This window comes from Chiloscyllium punctatum, chromosome 28 (assembly GCF_047496795.1).
Source record: "Chiloscyllium punctatum isolate Juve2018m chromosome 28, sChiPun1.3, whole genome shotgun sequence".
In the NCBI taxonomy this organism is placed as follows: domain Eukaryota; kingdom Metazoa; phylum Chordata; class Chondrichthyes; order Orectolobiformes; family Hemiscylliidae; genus Chiloscyllium; species Chiloscyllium punctatum.
In genome coordinates this window covers 7,616,262-7,641,239 of record NC_092766.1, presented here as the reverse complement: position 1 = coordinate 7,641,239, position 24,978 = coordinate 7,616,262, and the positions used below count along the sequence as shown (strand labels likewise).

Sequence of the window (24,978 nt, the reverse complement as noted above, 5' to 3'; positions counted from 1 at the left end):
CAGCCCCATCCCCCCTTCCCACTGATCTCTCCACCCTGGAGGCTCCCTGCCTTCATTCCTGATGAAGGGCTTTTGCCCGAAATGTCAATTTTCCTGCTCTGCTCTAATCTAGACTCTGATTTTCAGCATCTGCAGTCCTCATTTTTGCCTCAGTGGCTGGAAAGTTGGCTTGTGTTCATGAGTGCAGTTTCTTACGGTCCTGGGCACCACGGATAGACTGCTTTCTACAGTGCATCAATAAGGGTTGGTGAGAGTCCTTATGGACATAACCAAAATTTCCTTAACCTCCCAAGGAAGTGGAGGCATTTACAATATTCAATCATTTTCCCCTGTATCTGTAAACGGTGACTATTTTTTGTTCACATTTAGGGAGCAAGAAAATTGTGAAGCAGTGTTAAGGAAGAGTAACAAGTGGAAGTATGCGCCACAAACCCCAGAATGAGATGGAGTCCATAGAAGGTTGATGGAGAACACATGCACAGGCTTAGCCAATTGAGTGAGATTTATTTTCTTGGTTAAATATACACAGAGCACAAAAACGACAGCAAGGTGCTGAAAGAGCACAGCTCCAGGCTGCTGAGCTCCCAAGGCCTTTTATTGAGTCATACAGCACGGAAACAGATAATTCGGTCCAACCAGTCCATGCCCACCATAATCCCAAACTAAACTAGTCCTATCTGCCTGCTCCTGGCCCATATCCCTCCAAACATTTCCTGTTCGTGAATTAATCCAAATGTCTTTTAAACTTTGTAACTGTAGCCACATACATCACTTCCTCTGAAAGTTCATTGTACGTACAAACCCTCTCTCCGTGTAAACAAAAATTGCCTCTCATGTCTTTTACAAATGTTTCTCCTCTCACCTCAAAAATATGCCCCCTTGGTCTTCAAATCGCCCACCCTAAAGAAAAGGCACCTTATCTGTACCCCTCTTCATAAACCTGTCTAAAATGATTCTCAACCTCCTATACTCCAGTGAAAAGTGTCCCAGCCTATCTAACCTCTCCTTATAACTGAAACCTCCATCCCCAACAACATCCTGGTCAATCTCTCCTGAACCCTGTCCAGCTTAATAATATTTGTCCTGTAATGTATAACCTATAAAGTATAATCTATAACGTATAACCTATAATATATAATCTATAATACCGAGAACGGGACGCAGTATTCCAGAAGAGGCCCCACCAATGTCCTGTACAACCTCAACATAAAATTCCAACTCTGACATTCAAAGATCTGAGCAATGAAGGCAAGCATGCTAAATGTCTTCTTAACTACCTTATCTAAATGTATTGCAAGCTTTAAAGAATTAATTTGTCTTTACCTTGCATTTATCCAAATTGAACTCCATTTGCCACTCTTCTTCAACCTATTGGCCCAATTGATCAAGATCTCTTTGTAATCTTAGATAACTTGCTTCACTGTCCACTATACCACCAATCTTGCTAACTTACTAAACAATGACTCCTATATTCTATATTCTCATCTACATCACTTGTATAAATGACAAACAAAGGTTGGTAGCTTCCATCAAAATCTGTCTGTGGGGTAAGAGATTCTCTGTGTGTTCAGCCACTCCATTGCAAAGCTGGGCTAAGTAATGCTGCATCTAGACACTTCTAATTATTCAGTTTCTTTAAAGCCTCTTGCCTTTAGCTCAAAATGAGCAGTAACTGACTGTTGTGTGCACGAAGGTACGCACAACAGGAATGTGGAAATGATGCTTTGCAAACAACATTTCTCTGTAACCTTTCATTTATTATCACTTATTTGGACAGCGAGTCAGTCTGTGGCCTGGGAATTATGGACTTGAGCCACTCGCCCATTCTCCTGGTCTCAGTATGTGCTACATGTCCTTCCTGTGGTATTAATTGAATGAGTAAGATGTATGGAGGCTGAACTGTCTGTCCAATGTAACTGGAGGCATCAAACCCACAGATTGTGACTACGCATTCCCATGAGCACCCATTCTCAAACTCCCAATCCCCACGCAGCCCCACCACAGCAAGATCCCCGTCTATGGTTCACCCCCCACCCCACCCCCACCAACCCCAATCCTAACTGTACCCCTCCCCAACACAGGATCCAACCTTCCAATCTGCACGTCAATAGGGGAGCATTATAATTACACAAAAGAACAATTGGAGCCACCCCAACACAGAGATGGTATTAGTATCAGATGAACAACAGCAGATAGCAAGGAGAGACATTGTCAGAAAGCTGGACACCAGGTTGGGGGGAGGTTGAGCAATTGGCATATGAGGTTGGGGTTAGCAATCCACGATTCCGTCAGTGAATGGGTCTGAAAGCCAGCAGTGGCGGGTCATCCACCATCACAATAAATCCGTAAAATAATTTAAGGTCCGCTTCAGATTTCGTGACAATCCGGAACTTCCTTAAAATCTGGAGGGGCGAGAAAGGAAAAATGTAACAGAAAATGGGTCAGGCAGCGGCACATTGGTGAAAGTGAATTCTAATTGTGGATGATTACGGGAAGGAAGATGGGAGGATGGAGGGTCGAGCTGATCTGTGCTGACAAGGTCATGAGCTGGAAGGATCCCAGTTTTACAATCCACTAACTCTCACTGACAAACCCAACTAAACTGGTGGAAGTGAGCAACTTGAAGCATGAGGGCCACCATTACAAATGTCCAGGGAGAGGGCTGGTGGTGGGGTTGTGGGACACTGGGTGAAGCCAGATACTGACTTGTCACCTGAAAGACAGGGAGAGAGACTGTATTGCACTGGGCAGCAGACTGACTGTCATTTAGATTTGGGACAGAGACAGAGACAGCACCACACCGGGCAGCAGACTGACTGTGATTTAGATTTGGGACAGAGACTGAGACAGTCCCACACCGGGCAGCAGACTGACTGTCGTTTAGATTTGGGACAGAGACTGAGACAGTCCCACACCGAGCAGCAGACTGACTCTCGTTTAGATTTGGGACAGAGACAGAGACGGAGTGTAACTGACCGAAAGGACCGAATTTAAAGGCTGCCCTTGTCAGGTAAACCCAGCAGCATCTCCTGCTGGATGAATCTCCGGAGATAGAGTGAAGTGTATCTGCCCACTCAGTCCCCAGTCCAGTTCCTGCCTCATACTCACGTGGATTAGAAAGATTCCGATTTCTGTCTCCGCCACCCTGCGCCCAATGCATTGTCTCAGCCCAAAGCCAAAGTTCACAGCCTGGAAATAGTTTCTGTCACTGGTTAGCCACCGTGCTGGGTTATATCTCTCAGGCTGTGGAAAAATCTCAGGACTCCTGCCCATGGTATAAAGTCCCGCTGTCACCATGGTCTGTGAAGGGAGAGAGAGAGAGAAAATGAGAGGGAGCTCCAGTTCGACCTGGTGGAAATCCCATCACGTAAGCTGGACAGCACAGGAGAAACATCTCCACAAAAACGTTCACCTCCCCAGCATCATTCCAAAGTACATACTTAGAGATTTATTAAACTGAGCGCACTCACAAACTGTAATGTATGAAAAACAGCGCAATGTATGTGCACAGGAAGATCCCACAAACAATGCAAAGCTGAGCAGATATCTTTATTTAAACTGTTAGCAAGATACAAACTCACTCAGAAAGTTAGGAAGAACTCGCTTGCTCTTCTTAGAAACAGTGGCCAAGGCATCCTTTATAAAGCTGGGAGGGTCCAAAGTCCCAACATTCCCTCCAACAGTGTCCGCTCCCGCAGCCTTGACCCTCTGACAGTGCCCACTCCCTCACCCTGACCCACTGACAGCGCCCACTCCCTCAGCACTGACCCTCCGACAAAGCGGCACTCCCTCAGCACTGACCCTCCGACAGTGTCCGCTCCCTCAGCACTGACCCTCCGACAGTGTGGCACTCCCTTCACACTGACCGTCCGACAGTGCGGTGCTCCCTCAGCACTGACCGTCCGACAGTGTCCGCTCCCTCAGCACTGACCCTCCGACAGTGCGGCACTCCCTCCACACTGACCCTCCGACAGTGCAGCGCTTCCTCAACGTTGAGCCTCCAACGATGCCTGCTCCCTCTACCATGAATGTCTGACAGTACCTGCTCTCTCAGCACTGACTCTCCAACAGAGACAAATCACTCAGCATTGACCTTCTGATAGTGCACGCTCCCTCAGCCCTGACCCTCTGACAGTGCACACTCCCTCAGCACTGACCCTCGAATAGTACCCACACTCTCAGCACTGACCCCCCGACAGTGCCCGCTCTCTCAGCACTGACTCTCTGACAGTGTGGCTCTCCCTCAGCACTGACCCTCTGACAGTGTGGTGCTCCCTCAGCGCTGTCCCTCCAACAGTGCCCACTCTCTCAGCACTGACCCTCCGACAGTGCCCACTCCCTCAGCACTGACCCTCCGACAGTACCTGCTCCCTCAGCACTGACCCTCTGACAGTGCGGCGCTCCCTCAGCACTGACCCTCCGACAGTACCTGCTCCCTCAGCACTGACCCTCTGACAGTGCGGCGCTCCCTCAGCACTGACCCTCCGACAGTACCTGCTCCCTCAGCACTGACCCTCTGACAGTGCGGCGCTCCCTCAGCACTGACCCTCCGACAGTACCTGCTCCCTCAGCACTGACCCTCTGACAGTGCGGAGCTCCCTCAGCACTGACCCTCTGACAGTGCGGCGCTCCCTCAGCGCTGACCCTCCGACAGTACCTGCTCCCTCAGCACTGACCCTCTGACAGTGCCCACTCCCTCAGCACTGACCCTCCGACAGTACCTGCTCCCTCAGCACTGACCCTCTGACAGTGCGGCATTCCCTCAGCACTGACCCTCCGACAGTACCTGCTCCCTCAGCACTGACCCTCTGACAGTGCGGCGCTCCCTCAGCGCTGACCCTCCGACAGTGTGGTGTTCCCTCAGTGCTGACCATCCGAAAGTTCCCAATGCGATAGTGTGGATGCTGGCTACCTGAGAGAATGTGGGTGCAGTGTAGAAAGTTGCCATTTGGCCTGTGGAATCTACACCTACCCTCCAAAATGCATTCCAGCCAAAGCCACACCCCTACCCCATCCCCATAACCTGTTATGGAGCTTTCACCATGGCCAGTCCACCTCACCTTCACATCATTGGACGGTGGCAGGAAACCAGAGAACCCAGAGGAAACCCCCCCAGAGACAGGGAGGGTGGAATTGAGCCCAGGTCCCTGGTATTGTGAGGCAGCAGTGCTAACCACAGAGCCACCGTGCCATGTTCCTGGTCACTTACCCCGGCTGGAATGTGGTAGTTCTGAATGACAATGTCATGAGCTGGATACCGTTGCAGAGTGACACCAATTGGGTACAGCCTGGAAAGGGGAACATGAAGAGTCAGTGGAATGAGCACATCGAATATATCAGCAATGATTCACAACCTGAACAACAGGACTCTCAGACACCGACTAGAGGAAGATTTCATATCCTCCCGAAAACCTTCCCAGGCGACTACATCACAGCTTGTCTCTTTGTCAGTACTGAGTCTGCATTCACGAATACACTTCACAGTAGGGATCACTGGACAGTGACCAGGAGCAGGAACCCTGGCTGATTTCCCCCCCCCCTCTCTAATATAGGGGTCAGTGGACAGTGACCAGGAGCAGGAACCCTGGCTGATTGCCCCCCCCCCCCCTAATGTAGGGGTCAGTGGGCAGTGACCAGGAGCAGGAACCCTGGCTGATGTCTCTCACCCATCCCTCTCTCATATCGGGGCCATTGGTCAATTATTACAGAAGCCCTTACCGTAATGTTTCCTTGATTGCAGCCCGGAGCAGTGGAACAGAGCTCATTAATTTACACACATCCCCCTGAGCCTGGCTGTAGGCTGTGGTCACCTCGTCACGGAGGGCAGCTTGGATAGATGGGTTCCGAGCCAACTCGAACAGGGTAAACAGGAGAGTGTGTGCTGTCTGGGTAGATGAACAGGAATTTAGGCTGCACATAGAGTGATAGAGATGTACAGCATGGAAACAGACCCTTGGGTCCAATCCATCCATGCCAACCTGATATCCCAACCCAATCTAGTCCCACCTATCAGCACCCGGCCCATATCCCTCTAAATCCTTCCTATTCATATACCCATCAAGTGCTTTTTAAACGTTGCAGTTGTACCAGCCTCCACCACTTCCTCTGGCAGCTCATCCCATACATGTACCACCTTCTTTCTGAAAATGTTGTCCCTTAGGTCTCTTTTATATATTTCCCCTCTCACCCTAAACCTACGCCCTCTTGTTCTGGACTCCCCCACCCCAGGGAAAAGACTTTGCCTATTTATCCTATCCATGTCCCTCATCATTTTGTAAACCTCAATAAAGTCACCCCTCAACCTCCGATGTTCCAGGGAAAACAGCCCCAGCCTGTTCAGCCTCTCCCTGTAGCTCAAACCCTCCAACCCTGGCAACATCCTTGTAAATCGTTTCCGAACCCTTTCAAGTTTCACAACATCTTTCCGATAGGAAGGAGACCAGAATTGCATGCAATATTCCAACAGTGGCCTAACCAATGTCCTGTACAGCCACAACATGTCCTCCCATCTCCTGTACCCAATACTCTGACCAATAAAGGAAAGCATACCAAACGCCTTCTTCACTATCCTATCCACCTGGGACTCCACTTTCAAGAAGCTATGAACCTACACTCCAAGGACTCTTTGTTCAGCAGCACTCCCTAGGACCTTACCATTAAGTGTATGAGTCTTGCTAAGATTTGCTTTCCCAAAATGCAGCACCTCGCATTTATCTGAATTCAACTCCATCTGCCATTTCTCAACCCATTGGCCCATAGAACATAGAACAGTACAACACAGAACAGGCCCTTCAGCCCACGATGTTGTGCTGACCACTGATCCTCATCTATGCACCCTCAAATTTCTGTGACCATATGCATGTCCAGCAGTCTCTTAAATGTCCCCACTGACCTTGCTTCCACAACTGGTGCTGGCAACGCATTCCGTGCTCTCACAACTCTCTGTGTAAAGAACCCGCCTCTGACATCCCCTTTATACTTTCCTCCAACCAGCTTAAAACTATGACCCCTCGTGTTAGCCATTTCTGCCCTGGGAAATAGTCTCTGGCTATCGACTCTATCTATGCCTCTCATTATCTTGTATACCTCAATTAGGTCCCCTCTCCTCCTCCTCTTCTCCAATGAAAAAGGTCCAAGCTCAGTCAACCTCTCTTCATAAGATAAGCCCTCCAGTTCAGGCAGCATTCCGGTAAACCTCCTCTGAACCCTCTCCAAAGCATCCACATCTTTCCTATAATAGGGCGACCAGAACTGGACAGATTATTCCAAGTGCAGTCTAACCAAAGTTTTATAGAGCTGCAACAAGATCTCACGACTCTTAAACTCAATCCCCCTGTTAATGAAAGCCAAAGCACCATATGCTTTCTTAACAACCCTGTCCACTTGGGTGGCCATTTTAAGGGATCTATGTACCTGCACACCAAGATCCCTCTGTCCCTCCACACTGCCAAGAATCCTATCCTTAATCCTGTACTCAGCTTTCAAATTCGACCTTCCAAAATGCATCACCTCGCATTTATTGAGGTTGAACTCCATCTGCCACCTCTCAGCCCATCTCTGCATCCTGTCAATGTCCCGCTGCAGCCTACAACAGCCCTCTATACTGTCAATGACACCTCCAACGTTTGTGTCATCTGCAAACTTGCTGACCCATCCTTCAATCCCCTCATCCAAGTCATTAATAAAAATTACAAACAGTAGAGGTCCAAGGACAGAGCCCTGTGGAACACCACTCACCACTGACTTCCAGGCAGAATATTTTCCATCTACTACCACTTGCTGTCTTCTGTTGGCCAGCCAATTCTGTATCCAGACAGCTATGTTCCCCTGTATCCCATTCCTCCTGACCTTCTGAACGAGCCTACCATGGAGAACCTTATCAAATGCCTTGCTGAAGTCCATATACACTACATCCACAGCTCAACCCTCATCAACGTTTCTAGTCACATCCTCAAAGAGCTCGATAAGGTTTGTGAGGCATGACCTGCCCCTCACAAAGCCATGTTGACTGCATTTAACCAAGCCATGCTCTTCTAGATGGTCATAAATCCTATCCCTCAGAATCCTTTCTAACACCTTGCAGACGACAGATGTGAGACTTACTGGTCTGTAATTGCCGGGGATTTCCCTATTTCCTTTCTTGAAGAGAGGAATTATATCTGATCAAGATCCCGTTGTAATCTGAGGTAACCCTGTTTGCTGTCCACTACACCTCCAATTTTGGTGTCATCTGCAAACTTACTGACTATACTTCTTATGCTCACATCCAAATCATTTATGTAATGAGGAAGAGCAGTGGACCCAGCACCGATCCTTGTGGCACTCCACTGGTCACAGGCCTCCAGTCTGAAAAACAACCCTCCATCACCACCCTCTGCCTTTGAGCCAGTTCTGCATCCAAATGGCTGGTTCTCCCTGTATTCCATGAGATTTAACCAGTCTCCCATGGGGAACCTTGTCGAATGCCTTACTGAAGTCCATGTAGATCACATCTACTGCTCTGCCCTCATCAATCTTCTTTGTTACTTCTTCAAAAAACTCAATCAAGTTTGTGAGACATGATTTCCCACGCACAAAGCCATGTTGACTATCCCTAATCAGTCCTTGCCTTCCCAGATATACGTACATCCTGTCCCTCAGGATTCCCTCCAACAACCTGCCCATCACCGAGGTCAGGCTCACTGGTCTATAGATTAGATTACATTACATTACAGGTGGAAACAGGCCCTTCGGCCCAACAAGTCCACACCGACCCGCTGAAGCACAACCCACCCATACCCCTACATTTACACCTTACCTAACACTACGGGCAATTTAGCATGGCCAATTCACCTGATCTGCACATCTTTGGACTGTGGGAGGAAACCGGAGCACCCAGTCTATAGTTCCCTGGCTTGTCCTTACCGCCCTTCTTAAACAGTGGCACCACGTTTGCCAACCTCCAGTCTTCTGGCACCTCACCTGTGACTATCGATGATACAAATATCTCAGCAAGAGGCCCAGCAATCACCTTCTCTAGCTTCCCACAGAGTTCTAGGGTACACCTGATCAGGTCCTGGGGATTTATCCACCTTTATGTGTTTCAAGGCATCCAGCACTTCCTCCTCTGAAATATGGACATTTTTCAAGATGTCACCATCTATTTCCCTACATTCTGTACCTTCCATCTCCTTTTCTAATGTAAACACTGATGCAAAATACTAATTTAGTATTTCTCCCATCTCCTGAGGCTCCACACAAAGGCCCCACTGTACAGCCCCCTCCCCAACTACTGCGCTCACACATCCTGCAATCCCAGACCCTGCTGCTGTACACCCCCACCCAGACACTCAGTACCCCCTCCCCCAATACTGCACACACACATCCTGCAATCCCAGACCCTGCTGCTGTACACCCCCACCCAGACACTCAGTACCCCCTCCCCCAATACTGCACACACACATTCTGCAATCCCAGACCCTGCTGCTGTACACCCCCACCCAGACACTCAGTACCCCCTCCCCCAATACTGCACACACACATCCTGCAATCCCAGACCCTGCTGCTGTACACCCCCACCCAGACACTCAGTACCCCCTCCCCCAATACTGCACACACACATTCTGCAATCCCAGACCCTGCTGCTGTACACCCCCACCCAGACACTCAGTACCCCCTCCCCCAATACTGCACACACACATCCTGCAATCCCAGACCCTGCTGCTGTACACCCCCACCCAGACACTCAGTACCCCCTCCCCCAATACTGCACACACACATCCTGCAATCCCAGACCCTGCTGCTGTACACCCCCACCCAGACACTCAGTACCCCCTCCCCCAATACTGCACACACACATCCTGCAATCCCAGACCCTGCTGCTGTACACCCCCACCCAGACACTCAGTACCCCCTCCCCCAATACTGCACACACACATCCTGCAATCCCAGACCCTGCTGCTGTACACCCCCACTCAGACACTCAGTACCCCCTCCCCCAATACTGCACACACACATCCTGCAATCCCAGACCCTGCTGCTGTACACCCCCACCCAGACACTCAGTACCCCCTCCCCCAACTACTGCACACACACATCCTGCAATCCCAGACCCTGCTGCTGTACACCCCCACCCAGACACTCAGTACCCCCTCCCCAACTACTGCACACACACATCCTGCAATCCCAGACCCTGCTGCTGTACACCCCCACCCAGACACTCAGTACCCCCTCCCCAACTACTGCACACACACATCCTGCAATCCCAGACCCTGCTGCTGTACACCCCCACCCAGACACTCAGTACCCCCTCCCCAACTACTGCACACACACATCCTGCAATCCCAGACCCTGCTGCTGTACACCCCCACCCAGACACTCAGTACCCCCTCCCCCAATACTGCACACACACATCCTGCAATCCCAGACCCTGCTGCTGTACACCCCCACCCAGATACTCAGTACCCCCTCCCCCAATACTGCACACACACATCCTGCAATCCCAGACCCTGCTGCTGTACACCCCCACTCAGACACTCAGTACCCCCTCCCCCAATACTGCACACACACATCCTGCAATCCCAGACCCTGCTGCTGTACACCCCCACCCAGACACTCAGTACCCCCTCCCCCAATACTGCACACACACATCCTGCAATCCCAGACCCTGCTGCTGTACACCCCCACCCAGACACTCAGTACCCCCTCCCCAACTACTGCACACACACATCCTGCAATCCCAGACCCTGCTGCTGTACACCCCCACCCAGACACTCAGTACCCCCTCCCCCAATACTGCACACACACATCCTGCAATCCCAGACCCTGCTGCTGTACACCCCCACCCAGACACTCAGTACCCCCTCCCCAACTACTGCACACACATATCCTGCAATCCCAGACCCTGCTGCTGTACACCCCCACCCAGACACTCAGTACCCCCTCCCCAACTACTGCACACACACATCCTGCAATCCCAGACCCTGCTGCTGTACACCCCCACCCAGACACTCAGTACCCCCTCCCCCAATACTGCACTCACACATCCTGCAATCCCAGACCCTGCTGCTGTACACCCCCACTCAGACACTCAGTACCCCCTCCCCAACTACTGCACACACACATCCTGCAATCCCAGACCCTGCTGCTGTACACCCCACCCAGACACTCAGTACCCCCTCCCCAACTACTGCACACACACATCCTGCAATCCCAGACCCTGCTGCTGTACACCCCCACCCAGACACTCAGTACCCCCTCCCCAATACTGCACACACATTCTGCAATCCCAGACCCTGCTGCTGTACACCCCCACCCAGACACTCAGTACCCCCTCCCCAACTACTGCACACACACATCCTGCAATCCCAGACCCTGCTGCTGTACACCCCACCCAGACACTCAGTACCCCCTCCCCAACTACTGCACACACACATCCTGCAATCCCAGACCCTGCTGCTGTACACCCCCACCCAGACACTCAGTACCCCCTCCCCAACTACTGCACACACACATCCTGCAATCCCAGACCCTGCTGCTGTACACCCCCACCCAGACACTCAGTACCCCCTCCCCCAATACTGCACACACACATCCTGCAATCCCAGACCCTGCTGCTGTACACCCCCACCCAGACACTCAGTACCCCCTCCCCCAATACTGCACACACACATCCTGCAATCCCAGACCCTGCTGCTGTACACCCCCACCCAGACACTCAGTACCCCCTCCCCCAATACTGCACACACACATCCTGCAATCCCAGACCCTGCTGCTGTACACCCCCACCCAGATACTCAGTACCCCCTCCCCCAATACTGCACACACACATCCTGCAATCCCAGACCCTGCTGCTGTACACCCCCACCCAGACACTCAGTACCCCCTCCCCAACTACTGCACACACACATCCTGCAATCCCAGACCCTGCTGCTGTACACCCCCACCCAGACACTCAGTACCCCCTCCCCCAATACTGCACACACACATCCTGCAATCCCAGACCCTGCTGCTGTACACCCCCACCCAGACACTCAGTACCCCCTCCCCAACTACTGCACACACACATCCTGCAATCCCAGATCCTGCTGCTGTACACCCCCACCCAGACACTCGCTGCCCCCCCTCACTCCGACCCAGCCCCGGCCCACCCAATCACTCTGCCATGCTCTCCCCGCCCAGATTGCGCCCCCTCCCCCCACCCCGGTGTCTGTCCGGGATGGAGCTGGCTGTGGAAAGTGCAGTCACCCTCCAATGCTGAGACACTCACTGTTTCCACACTGCCAACCATCAGCTCCACCGAGTTGGCCTTGATGATGTCAATTGGAAGCTTGGACTGATGGATCAGCTCAGGGATAATTCCCAAGTACTGCCTCTTTCCTTCCGGAACATTCTGCAGCCTCAGCAAAAGTTGCCTAAAGCACTGGTCAGCTGGAGATGAACAGAGAGCAGGAATGGCGAATCAGAGCAGGACTTCTGCACTGAATGGTTGCCGACCAAACTGAACGAGAGGTTCACTGTTCTTTGGAAGTGGAGTCACAGGTACATAGAGCAGCAAAGAACGCACTTGGTCTGTTTGCCTTTATTCGTCAGGGCATTGAGTACAGGAGTTGGGAGGTCATGTTTTGCAGCTGTAAAGGACGTTAGTTAAGCCAGTTTTGGAATACTGCATTCAATTCTAATCTACTTGCTATAGAAAAGATGTTGTGAAAGTTGAAATGGTTCAGAAAAGATTTACAGGGATGTTGCCAGGGTTGGAGGATTTCAGCGAGAGGGAGAGGCTGAACAGGCTGGGGCCGGTTTCCCTGAAGCGTCGGAGGCTGAGGGGTGACCTTAAAGGGGTTTATAAAATCATGAGGGGCATGGATAGGATGAATAGACGAGGTCTTTTCCCTGGGGTGGTGTCTCCAAAACTAGAGGGGCATAGGTTTAAGATGAGTGGGGAAAGATATAAAAGGGACCTAAGGGGTAACCTTTTAATACAGAGGGTGGTGCAAGTGTGGTATGAGCTGCCAGAGGAAGTGGTGGAGACTGATACAATAATAACATTTTTAAAAGGCATCTGGATGGGTATTTGAACAGAAAGGGTTTCAAGGGATATGGGCCAGATGCTGGAAAATGGGACTAAATTAATTTAGGATATCTGGTCGACATGGAAAAGTTGGACCAAAGGATCTGTTTCCGTTCTGTACAGCTTGATTAAAGGCAGAGAGAGATAATGAACAGAACCCTGACTCCCCCTTCCCTCTCCCTTTCAGATTCCTTGACAGGGCATGGGCTTTGCTGGCCAAGCTGGTATTTCTTGCCATCCCTAATTGCCCTCAAACTGAGTGCCTTGCTTAGCCATTCCAGAGGGCTATATCGCTGTGGGGTCTGGAGTCACATGCAGGCCTAGACCAGATAAGGACAGCAGATTTCCGTCCCTGATGGGACACCCTGTTTTTTGGGGTTAATGAGAGATGTGGAGACAGGCAGCCGGGGAGAGTTAGTTTGTTGCACCCACCGTGTTCAAACAGAAAGTCCCACGCTGCTACGTGATCTCGCCAGGGTTTCATATTCAGCCATTTGGCCAGCTCCAGAGGAATGTACAGCAATGGGATAGTCGTCTGTAACATCTCCTCAACCGCTTGGATAAATCTCTCAGAGCTGGGATCCACCTCCTCTGCAAATAAACCCAGTCTCTCTCCATACAGGAGGTGGAAACTGGCTGGGAAGAGAGGGACTTTGATATTAACCAGGTAAAGGATAGTATCAATATAATAGGAGCCCCAGTAAACACGTCTTCCCCTCACTCCCCTGTCTGTATTTCGAACAGATCATTCCCCCAGGACACTCTAATCAACCACAAACAACCCCACCCCCCCGCCATGTAATCACAGAAGGTGCAACCCGTGCCCCTTCCCCTCCTCCCTGCTCACCATCTAAGGCCTGAAAGAGTCTTTCCAGGTGAAGCAGCATGTCACCTGGACCCCCTCCCATCCTGGGTATTGTTAACGCTGTACCCAATGTGGCCTACTCTATATTGAAGGAACTGAACACAGTCTGGGTGACCACTTGGCAGAACCCCACTGGTCCGTGCGCAAGCGTGGTCCCCACCATCCAGTCACTGATCATTCTAACACAGCGTCCTGTTCACATGCCCGCTTCACTGTCCATGACATACTGCAGTGTTCCAGTGAATCCCAGCACAAACTGGAGGACAATTCACCTGAGGAAGGAGCAGTGCTCCGAACACTGGTGCTTCCAAATAAACATCTTGGACCAAAACCTGGGGTTGTGCGACTTCTGACTTTGTCCACGCCAGTCCAACACCAGCACCTCCACATCATGGCTTAATATTGAGTGCAACAACTTCAGATTCGAAAGCAACTCCCATTCATTCCCTTTTGTGTAGATTTACTTGTTCCATTCTCGATCATCAACACTGGAAACGTTAGCTCGCCCTCTCACCATGGAGGAAGTCTGACCCACCGATCAATACAGCCCGGGTAAGGGAGAGAGAGAGAGAGAGAGAGAGAGAGTTCGATATAACCCGGGTAAAGGGGAGAGAGAGAGTGAGAGAGAGAGAGAGAGAGAGAGTTCGATATAACCCGGGTAAGGGAGAGAGAGTGATCGATATAACCCGGGTAAGGGAGAGAGAGAGAGAGAGAGAGTTCGATAAAACCTGGGTAAGGGAGAGAAAGAGTGATCGATATAACCCGGGTAAGGGGGAGAGAGAGAGTGTTCGATATAACCCGGGTAAGGGAGAGAGTGTTCGATATAACCCGGGTAAGGGAGAGAGTGTTCGATATAACCCGGGTAAGGGAGAGAGAGAGAGAGAGAGTTCGATATAACCCGAGTAATGGAGAGAAAGAGAGTGATCGATATAACCCGGGTAAGGGAGAGAGAGAGAGAGTGTTCGATATAACCCGGGTAAGGGAGAGAGTGTTCGATATAACCCGGGTAAGGGAGAGAGAGTGATCGATATAACCCAGGTAAGGGAGAGAGAGTGATCGATATAACCCGGGTAAGAGGGAGAGAGAGAGTGTTCGATATAACCCGGGTAAGGGAGAGAGAGTGATCGATATAACCCGAGTAATGGAGAGAAAGAGAGTGATCGATATAACCCGGGTAAGGGGGAGAGAGAGAGTGTTCGATATAACCCGGGTAAGGGAGAGAGAGAGAGTGTTCGATATAATCCGAGTAATGGAGAGAAAGAGAGTGATCGATATAACCCGGGTAAGGGAGAGAGAGAGTGATCAATATAGCGCGAGTAAGGGAGAGAGTGTTCGATATAACCCAGGTAGGGGGCAGAGAGAGTGTTCGATATAACCCAGGTAGGGGGCAGAGAGAGTGTTCGATATAACCCAGGTAGGGGGCAGAGAGAGTGTTCGATATAACCCGGGTAAGGGAGAGAGAGAGGGTGATCGATATAACCTGGGTAAGGGGGAGAGAGAGTGATTGATATAACCTGGGTAAGGGAGAGAGAGAGAGAGTGATCGATATAACCTGGGTAAGGGGGAGAGAGAGAGTGATCGATATAACCTGGGTAAGGGAGAGAGAGAGAGTGATCGACATAACACGGGTAAGGGAGAGAGAGAGCGATCAATATAACCCGGGTAAGGGAGAGAGAGAGAGTGTTCGATATAACCCGGGTAAGGGAGAGAGAGAGAGTGTTCGATATAACCGGGGTAAGGGGGAGAGAGAGTATTCGATATAACCTGGGTAAGGGAGAGAGAGAGAGAGTGTTCGATATAACCCGGGAAAGGGAGAGAGAGAGTGATCGATATAACCTGGGTAAGGGAGAGAGAGAGAGTGATCGATATAACCTGGGTAAGGGAGAGAGAGAGTGATCGATATAACCTGGGTAAGGGAGAGAGAGAGAGTGATCGATATAACATGGGTAAGGGAGAGAGAGAGTGATCGATATAACGCGGGTAAGGGAGAGAGAGAGTGATTGATATAACCCGGGTAAGGAAGAGAGAGTGATTTATATAACGTGGGTAAGGGAGAGAGAGAGTGTGTTCGATATAACCCGAGTAAGGGAGAGAGAGAGAGAGTGTTCGATATAGCCCGGGTAAGGGAGAGAGAAGTGATCAATATAACCCAGGTAAGGGAGAGAGTGAGTGTTCGGTATAACCCGGGTAAGGGAGAGAGAGTGTTCGATATAACCCGAGTAAGGGGGAGAGAGAGAGTGATTGATATAACCCGGGTAAGGGAGAGAGAGAGAGAGAGTGTTCGATATAACCCGGGTAAGGGAGAGAGAGAGTGATCGATATAACCCAGGTAAGGGAGAGAGAGAGTGATCGATATAACCCGGGTAAGGGAGAGAGAGAGTGATCGATATAACCCGGGTAAGGGAGAGAGTGTTCGATATAACCCGGGTAAGGGAGAGAGCAAGTGTTCGATATAACCCGGGTAAGGGGGAGAGAGAGAGAGTGTTCGATATAACCCGGGTAAGGGAGAGAGAGAGAGTGTGTTCGATATAACCTGGGTAAGGGAGAGAGAGAGTGTTCGATATAACCTGGGTAAGGGAGAGAGAGAGAGTGATCAATATAACCTGGGTAAGGGAGAGAGAGAGTGATCGATATAACCCGGGTAAGGGAGAGAGAGAATGGGGTTGATATAACCTGGGTAAGGGAGAGAGAGAATGGGTTTGATATAACCCGGATATGGGGGAGAGAGAGTGATCGATATAACCCGGGTAAGGGAGAGAGAGAGAGAGAGAGAGTGATCGATATAACCCGGGTAAGAAGGAGAGAGTGATCGATATAACCAGGGTAAGGGAGAGAGAGAGTGATCGATATAACCCGGGTAAGAGGGAGAGAATGTGATCGATATAACCCGGGTAAGGGAGAGAGAGAGTGATCGATATAACCCTGGTAAGAGGGAGAGAATGTGATCGATATAACCCGGGTAAGAGGGAGAGAGTGATCGATATAACCCGGGTAAGGGAGAGAGAGTGTGTGTTCGATATAACCCGGGTAAGGGGGAGAGAGAGTGTTTGATATAACCCGGGTAAGGAAGAGAGACGGAGTGATCATTATAACCAGGGTAAGGGAGAGTGAGAGTGTTCGATATAGCCCGTGTAAGGGAGAGAGACGGAGTGATCATTATAACCAGGGTAAGGGAGAGAGAGAGTGTTCGATATAACCCGGGTAAGGGAGAGTGTGTTCGATATAATCCGTGTAAGAGAGAGAGAGAATGGGTTCGATATAACATGGGTAAGGGAGAGAGAGAGAGTGTTCGATATAACCCGGGTAAGGGAGAGAGAGAGTATTCGATATAACCTGGGTAAGGGGGAGAGAGAGAGAGAGTGTTCGATATAACCCGGGAAAGGGAGAGAGAGAGAGTGATCGATATAACCCGGGTAAGGGAGAGAGAGAGTATTCGATATAACCCGGGTAAGGGGGAGAGAGAGAGAGTGTTGGATATAACCCGGGAAAGGGAGAGAGAGAGAGAGTGATCGATATAACACGGGTAAGGGAGAGAGAGAGTGATCGATATAACCTGGGTAAGGGAGAGAGAGAGTATTCGATATAACCTGGGTAAGGGGGAGAGAGAGAGAGTGTTCGATATAACCCGGGAAAGGGAGAGAGAGAGAGTGATCGATATAACACGGGTAAGGGAGAGAGAGAGTGATCGATATAACCTGGGTAAGGGAGAGAGAGAGAGTGATCGATATAACCCGGGTAAGGGAGAGAGAGTGTTCGATATAACCCGGGTAAGGGAGAGAGAGTGATCGATATAACCCGGGTAAGGGAGAGAGAGAGAGTGATTGATATAACCCGGGTAAGGGAGAGAGTGTTCGATATAACCCGGGTAAGGGGGAGAGAGAGAGAGTGATCGATATAACCCGGGTAAGGGAGAGAGAGAGTGATCGATATAACCTGGGTAAGGGAGAGAGAGAGAGTATTCGATATAACCTGGGTAAGGGAGAGAGAGAGAGAGTGTTCGATATAACCCGGGAAAGGGAGAGAGAGAGAGTGATCGATATAACCCGGGTAAGGGAGAGAGAGAGTGATCGATATAACCTGGGTAAGGGAGAGAGAGAGTATTCGATATAAACTGGGTAAGGGGGAGAGAGAGAGAGTGTTCGATATAACCCGGGAAAGGGAGAGAGAGAGTGTGATCGATATAACCCGGGTAAGGGAGAGAGAGTGATTGATATAACCTGGGTAAGGGAGAGAGAGAGAGTGATCTATATAACCCGGGTAAGGGAGAGAGAGTGTTCGATATAACCCGGGTAAGGGAGAGAGAGAGTGATCGATATAACCCGGGTAAGGAAGAGAAAGTGATTTATATAACGCGGGTAAGGGAGAGAGAGAGTGTGTTCGATATAACCCGGGTAAGGGAGAGAGAGAGAGAGTGTTCGATATAGCCCGGGTAAGGGAGAGAGACGGAGTGATCATTATAACCAGGGTAAGGGAGAGAGAGAGTGTTCGATATAACCCGGGTAAGGGAGAGTGTGTTCGATATAATCCGTGTAAGGGAGAGAGAGAATGGGTTCGATATAACATGGGTAAGGGAGAGAGAGAGAGTGTTCGATATAACCCGGGTAAGGGAGAGAGAGAGTATTCGATATAACCTGGGTAAGGGGGAGAGAGAGAGAGAGTGTTCGATATAACCCGGGAAAGGGAGAGAGAGAGAGTGATCGATATAACCCGGGTAAGGGAGAGAGAGAGTATTCGATATAACCTGGGTAAGGGAGAGAGTGAGTATTCGATATAACCTGGGTAAGGGGGAGAGAGAGAGAGTGTTCGATATAACCCGGGAAAGGGAGAGAGAGAGAGTGATCGATATAACACGGGTAAGGGAGAGAGAGAGTGATCGATATAACCTGGGTAAGGGAGAGAGAGAGAGTGATCTGTATAACCCGGGTAAGGGAGAGAGAGTGTTCGATATAACCCGGGTAAGGGAGAGAGAGTGATCGATATAACCCGGGTAAGGGAGAGAGAGAGAGTGATTGATATAACCCGGGTAAGGGAGAGTGTGTTCGATATAACCCGGGTAAGGGGGAGAGAGAGAGAGTGATCGATATAACCCGGGTAAGGGAGAGAGAGAGTGATCGATATAACCTGGGTAAGGGAGAGAGAGAGTATTCGATATAACCTGGGTAAGGGAGAGAGAGAGAGAGTGTTCGATATAACCCAGGAAAGGGAGAGAGAGAGAGTGATCGATATAACCCGGGTAAGGGAGAGAGAGAGTGATCGATATAACCTGGGTAAGGGAGAGAGAGAGTATTCGATATAACCTGGGTAAGGGGGAGAGAGAGAGAGTGTTCGATATAACCCGGGAAAGGGAGAGAGAGAGAGTGATCGATATAACCCGGGTAAGGGAGAGAGAGAGTGATCGATATAACCTGGGTAAGGGAGAGAGAGAGAGTGATCTATATAACCCGGGTAAGGGAGAGAGAGAGTATTCGATATAACCTGGGTAAGGGAGAGAGAGAGAGAGTGTTCGATATAACCCGGGAAAGGGAGAGAGAGAGAGTGATCGATATAACCCGGGTAAGGGAGAGAGAGAGTATTCGATATAACCCGGGTAAGGGGGAGAGAGAGAGAGTGTTGGATATAACCCGGGAAAGGGAGAGAGAGAGAGTGATCGATATAACACGGGTAAGGGAGAGAGAGAGTGATCGATATAACCTGGGTAAGGGAGAGAGAGAGAGTGATCTGTATAACCCGGGTAAGGGAGAGAGAGTGTTCGATATAACCCGGGTAAGGGAGAGAGAGTGATCGATATAACCCGGGTAAGGGAGAGAGAGAGAGTGATTGATATAACCCGGGTAAGGGAGAGTGTGTTCGATATAACCCGGGTAAGGGGGAGAGAGAGAGAGTGATCGATATAACCCGGGTAAGGGAGAGAGAGAGTGATCGATATAACCTGGGTAAGGGAGAGAGAGAGTATTCGATATAACCTGGGTAAGGGAGAGAGAGAGAGAGTGTTCGATATAACCCGGGAAATGGAGAGAGAGAGAGTGATCGATATAACCCGGGTAAGGGAGAGAGAGAGTGATCGATATAACCTGGGTAAGGGAGAGAGAGAGTATTCGATATAACCTGGGTAAGGGGGAGAGAGAGAGAGTGTTCGATATAACCCGGGAAAGGGAGAGAGAGAGAGTGATCGATATAACCCGGGTAAGGGAGAGAGAGAGTGATCGATATAACCTGGGTAAGGGAGAGAGAGAGAGTGATCTATATAACCCGGGTAAGGGAGAGAGAGAGTATTCGATATAACCTGGGTAAGGGAGAGAGAGAGAGAGTGTTCGATATAACCCGGGAAAGGGAGAGAGAGAGAGTGATCGATATAACCCGGGTAAGGGAGAGAGAGAGTGATCGATATAACCTGGGTAAGGGAGAGAGAGAGTATTCGATATAACCTGGGTAAGGGGGAGAGAGAGAGAGTGTTCGATATAACCCGGGAAAGGGAGAGAGAGAGAGTGATCGATATAACCCGGGTAAGGGAGAGAGAGAGTGATTGATATAACCTGGGTAAGGGAGAGAGAGAGAGTGATCTATATAACCCAGGTAAGGGAGAGAGAGTGTTCGATATAACCCGGGTAAGGGAGAGAGAGAGTGATCGATATAACCCGGGTAAGGGAGAGAGAGAGTGTTCGATATAACCCGGGTAAGGGAGAGAGAGAGTGATCGATATAACCCGGGTAAGGAAGAGAGAGTGATTTATATAACGCGGGTAAGGGAGAGAGAGAGTGTGTTCGATATAACCCGGGTAAGGGAGAGAGAGAGAGAGTGTTCGATATAGCCCGTGTAAGGGAGAGAGAGAGAGTGATCTATATAACCCGGGTAAGGGAGAGAGAGAGTGATCGATATAACCCGGGTAAGGAAGAGAGAGTGATTTATATAACGCGGGTAAGGGAGAGAGAGAATGTGTTCGATATAACCCGGGTAAGGGAGAGAGACGGAGTGATCATTATAACCAGGGTAAGGGAGAGAGAGAGAGAGTGTTCGATATAGCCCGTGTAAGGGAGAGAGACGGAGTGATCATTATAACCAGGGTAAGGGAGAGAGAGAGTGTTCGATATAACCCGGGTAAGGGAGAGTGTGTTTGATATAATCCGTGTAAGGGAGAGAGAGAATGGGTTCGATATAACATGGGTAAGAGAGAGAGAGAGAGTGTTCGATATAACCCGGGTAAGGGAGAGAGAGAGTATTCGATATAACCTGGGTAAGGGGGAGAGAGAGAGAGAGTGTTCGATATAACCCGGGAAAGGGAGAGAGAGAGAGTGATCGATATAACACGGGTAAGGGAGAGAGAGAGTATTCGATATATCCTGGGTAAGGGAGAGAGAGAGTATTCGATATAACCTGGGTAAGGGGGAGAGAGAGAGAGTGTTCGATATAACCCGGGAAAGGGAGAGAGAGAGAGTGATCGATATAACCCGGGTAAGGGAGAGAGAGAGTGATCGATATAACCTGGGTAAGGGAGAGAGAGAGAGTGATCGATATAACCCGGGTAAGGGAGAGAGAGTGTTCGATATAACCCGGGTAAGGGAGAGAGAGAGTGATCGATATAACCCGGGTAAGGGAGAGAGAGAGTGATCGATATAACCTGGGTAAGGGAGAGAGAGAGTGTTCGATATAACCTGGGTAAGGGAGAGAGAGAGTATTCGATATAACCCGGGTAAGGGAGAGAGAGAGAGAGTGTTCGATATAACCCGGGAAAGGGAGAGAGAGAGAGTGATCGATATAACCCGGGAAAGGGAGAGAGAGAGAGTGATCGATATAACCCGGGTAAGGGAGAGAGAGAGTGTTCGATATAACCTGGGTAAGGGAGAGAGAGAGTATTCGATATAACCTGGGTAAGGGGGAGAGAGAGAGAGTGTTCGATATAACCCGGGAAAGGGAGAGAGAGAGAGTGATCGATATAACCCGGGAAAGGGAGAGAGAGAGAGTGATCGATATAACCTGGGTAAGGGAGAGAGAGAGAGTGATCTATATAACCCGGGTAAGGGAGAGAGAGTGTTCGATATAACCCGGGTAAGGGAGAGAGAGTGATCGATATAACCCGGGTAAGGGAGAGAGAGAGAGTGATTGATATAACCCGGGTAAGGGAGAGTGTGTTCGATATAACCCGGGTAAGGGGGAGAGAGAGAGAGTGATCGATATAACCCGGGTAAGGGAGAGAGAGAGTGATCGATATAACCTGGGTAAGGGAGAGAGAGAGTATTCGATATAACCTGGGTAAGGGAGAGAGAGAGAGAGTGTTCGTTATAACCCGGGAAAGGGAGAGAGAGAGAGTGATCGATATAACCCGGGTAAGGGAGAGAGAGAGTGATCGATATAACCTGGGTAAGGGAGAGAGAGAGTATTCGATATAACCTGGGTAAGGGGGAGAGAGAGAGAGTGTTCGATATAACCCGGGAAAGGGAGAGAGAGAGAGTGATCGATATAACCCGGGTAAGGGAGAGAGAGAGTGATTGATATAACCTGGGTAAGGGAGAGAGAGAGAGTGATCGATATAACCCGGGTAAGGGAGAGAGAGAGTATTTGATATAACCCGGGTAAGGGGGAGAGAGAGAGAGTGTTGGATATAACCCGGGAAAGGGAGAGAGAGAGAGTGATCGATATAACACGGGTAAGGGAGAGAGAGAGTGATCGATATAACCTGGGTAAGGGAGAGAGAGAGTATTCGATATAACCTGGGTAAGGGGGAGAGAGAGAGAGTGTTCGATATAACCCGGGAAAGGGAGAGAGAGAGAGTGATCGATATAACACGGGTAAGGGAGAGAGAGTGTTCGATATAACCCGGGTAAGGGAGAGAGAGTGATCGATATAACCCGGGTAAGGGAGAGAGAGAGAGTGATTGATATAACCCGGGTAAGGGAGAGAGTGTTCGATATAACCCGGGTAAGTGGGAGAGAGAGAGAGTGATCGATATAACCCGGGTAAGGGAGAGAGAGAGTGATCGATATAACCTGGGTAAGGGAGAGAGAGAGTATTCGATATAACCTGGGTAAGGGAGAGAGAGAGAGTGTTCGATATAACCCGGGAAAGGGAGACAGAGAGAGTGATCGATATAACCCGGGTAAGGGAGAGAGAGAGTGATCGATATAACCTGGGTAAGGGAGAGAGAGAGTATTCGATATAACCTGGGTAAGGGGGAGAGAGAGAGAGTGTTCGATATAACCCGGGAAAGGGAGAGAGAGAGTGTGATCGATATAACCCGGGTAAGGGAGAGAGAGAGTGATTGATATAACCTGGGTAAGGGAGAGAGAGAGAGTGATCTATATAACCCGGGTAAGGGAGAGAGAGTGTTCGATATAACCCGGGTAAGGGAGAGAGAGAGTGATCGATATAACCCGGGTAAGGAAGAGAGAGTGATTTATATAACGCGGGTAAGGGAGAGAGAGAGTGTGTTCGATATAACCCGGGTAAGGGAGAGAGAGAGAGAGTGTTCGATATAGCCCGGGTAAGGGAGAGAGACGGAGTGATCATTATAACCAGGGTAAGGGAGAGAGAGAGTGTTCGATATAACCCGGGTAAGGGAGAGAGAGAGTGTGTTCGATATAACCCGGGTAAGGGAGAGAGAGAGAGAGTGTTCGATATAGCCCGGGTAAGGGAGGGAGAAGTGATCAATATAACCCAGGTAAGGGAGAGAGAGAGAGTGATTGATATAACCCGGGTAAGGGAGAGAGAGAGAGAGAGAGTTTTGGATATAACCCGGGTAAGGGAGAGAGAGAGTGATCGATATAACCCGGGTAAGGGAGAGAGAGAGTGATCGATATAACCCGGGTAAGGGAGAGAGTGTTCGATATAACCCGGGTAAGGGAGAGAGCAAGTGTTCGATATAACCCGGGTAAGGGGGAGAGAGAGAGAGTGTTCGATATAACCCGGCTAAGGGAGAGAGAGAGTGTGTTCGATATAACCTGGGTAAAGGAGAGAGAGAGTGTTCGATATAACCTGGGTAAGGGAGAGAGAGAGAGTGATCAATATAACCTGGGTAAGGGGGAGAGGGAGAGTGATTGATATAACCCGGGTAAGGGAGAGAGAGAGTGATCGATATAACCCGGGTAAGGGAGAGAGAGAATGGGGTTGACATAACTTGGGTAAGGGAGAGAGAGAATGGGTTTGATATAACCCGGATATGGGGGAGAGAGAGTGATCGATATAACCCGGGTAAGGGAGAGAGAGAGAGAGAGAGTGATCGATATAACCCGGGTAAGAGGGAGAGAGTGATCGATATAACCCGGGTAAGGGAGAGAGAGTGTGTGTTCGATATAACCCGGGTAAGGGGGAGAGAGTGTTTGATATAACCCGGGTAAGGGAGAGAGAGAGAGTGATCAATATAACCAGGGTAAGGGAGAGAGAGGGTGATCGATATAACCCGGGTAAGAGGGAGAGAATGTGATCGATATAACCCGGGTAAGGGAGAGAGAGTGTGTGTTCGATATAACCCGGGTAAGGGGGAGAGAGAGTGTTTGATATAACCCGGGTAAGGAAGAGAGAGAGAGAGTGTTCGATATAACCCGGGTAAGGGAGAGAGACGGAGTGATCATTATAACCAGGGTAAGGGAGAGAGAGAGTGTTCGATATAACCCGGGTAAGGGAGAGTGTGTTCGATATAATCCGTGTAAGGGAGAGAGAGAGAGTGTTCGATATAACCCGGGTAAGGGAGAGAGAGAGAGTGTTCGATATAACCCGGGTAAGGGAGAGAGAGAGTATTCGATATAACCTGGGTAAGGGGGAGAGAGAGAGAGAGAGAGTGTTCGATATAACCCGGGAAAGGGAGAGAGAGAGAGTGATCGATATAACCCGGGTAAGGGAGAGAGAGTGATCGATATAACCCGGGTAAGGGAGAGAGAGAGAGTGTTCAATATAACCCGGGTAAGGGAGAGAGAGAGAGTGTTCAATATAACCCGGGTAAGGGAGAGAGAGTGTTCGATATAACCTGGGTAAGGGGGTGAGTGTGATCGATATAACCCGGGTAAGGGGGAGAGAGTGATCGATATAACCCGGGTAAGGGGGAGAGAGTGATCGATATAACCCGGGTAAGGGAGAG

The 24,978-nt window shown here is 49.9% G+C and overlaps 1 protein-coding gene across 1 annotated transcript in view; it reads right to left on the bottom strand.

Annotated features, from left to right (window-relative positions):
• Positions 1–2,054: 2,054 nt before the first annotated feature.
• The window catches only part of LOC140453886 (cytochrome P450 11B, mitochondrial-like), a 43,276-nt gene continuing 20,352 nt past the window's right edge, over positions 2,055–24,978 (bottom strand). Inside the window, exons 4-9 of the mRNA XM_072548744.1 lie at positions 13,481–13,684; positions 12,248–12,408; positions 5,719–5,885; positions 5,210–5,288; positions 3,109–3,300; positions 2,055–2,402 (exon numbers count right to left, since the gene is read on the bottom strand). Of these exons, the coding sequence (XP_072404845.1) occupies positions 2,289–2,402; positions 3,109–3,300; positions 5,210–5,288; positions 5,719–5,885; positions 12,248–12,408; positions 13,481–13,684 (917 nt within the window). The 3' untranslated portion in view covers positions 2,055–2,288. The remainder of the gene's footprint in view (positions 2,403–3,108; positions 3,301–5,209; positions 5,289–5,718; positions 5,886–12,247; positions 12,409–13,480; positions 13,685–24,978) is intronic.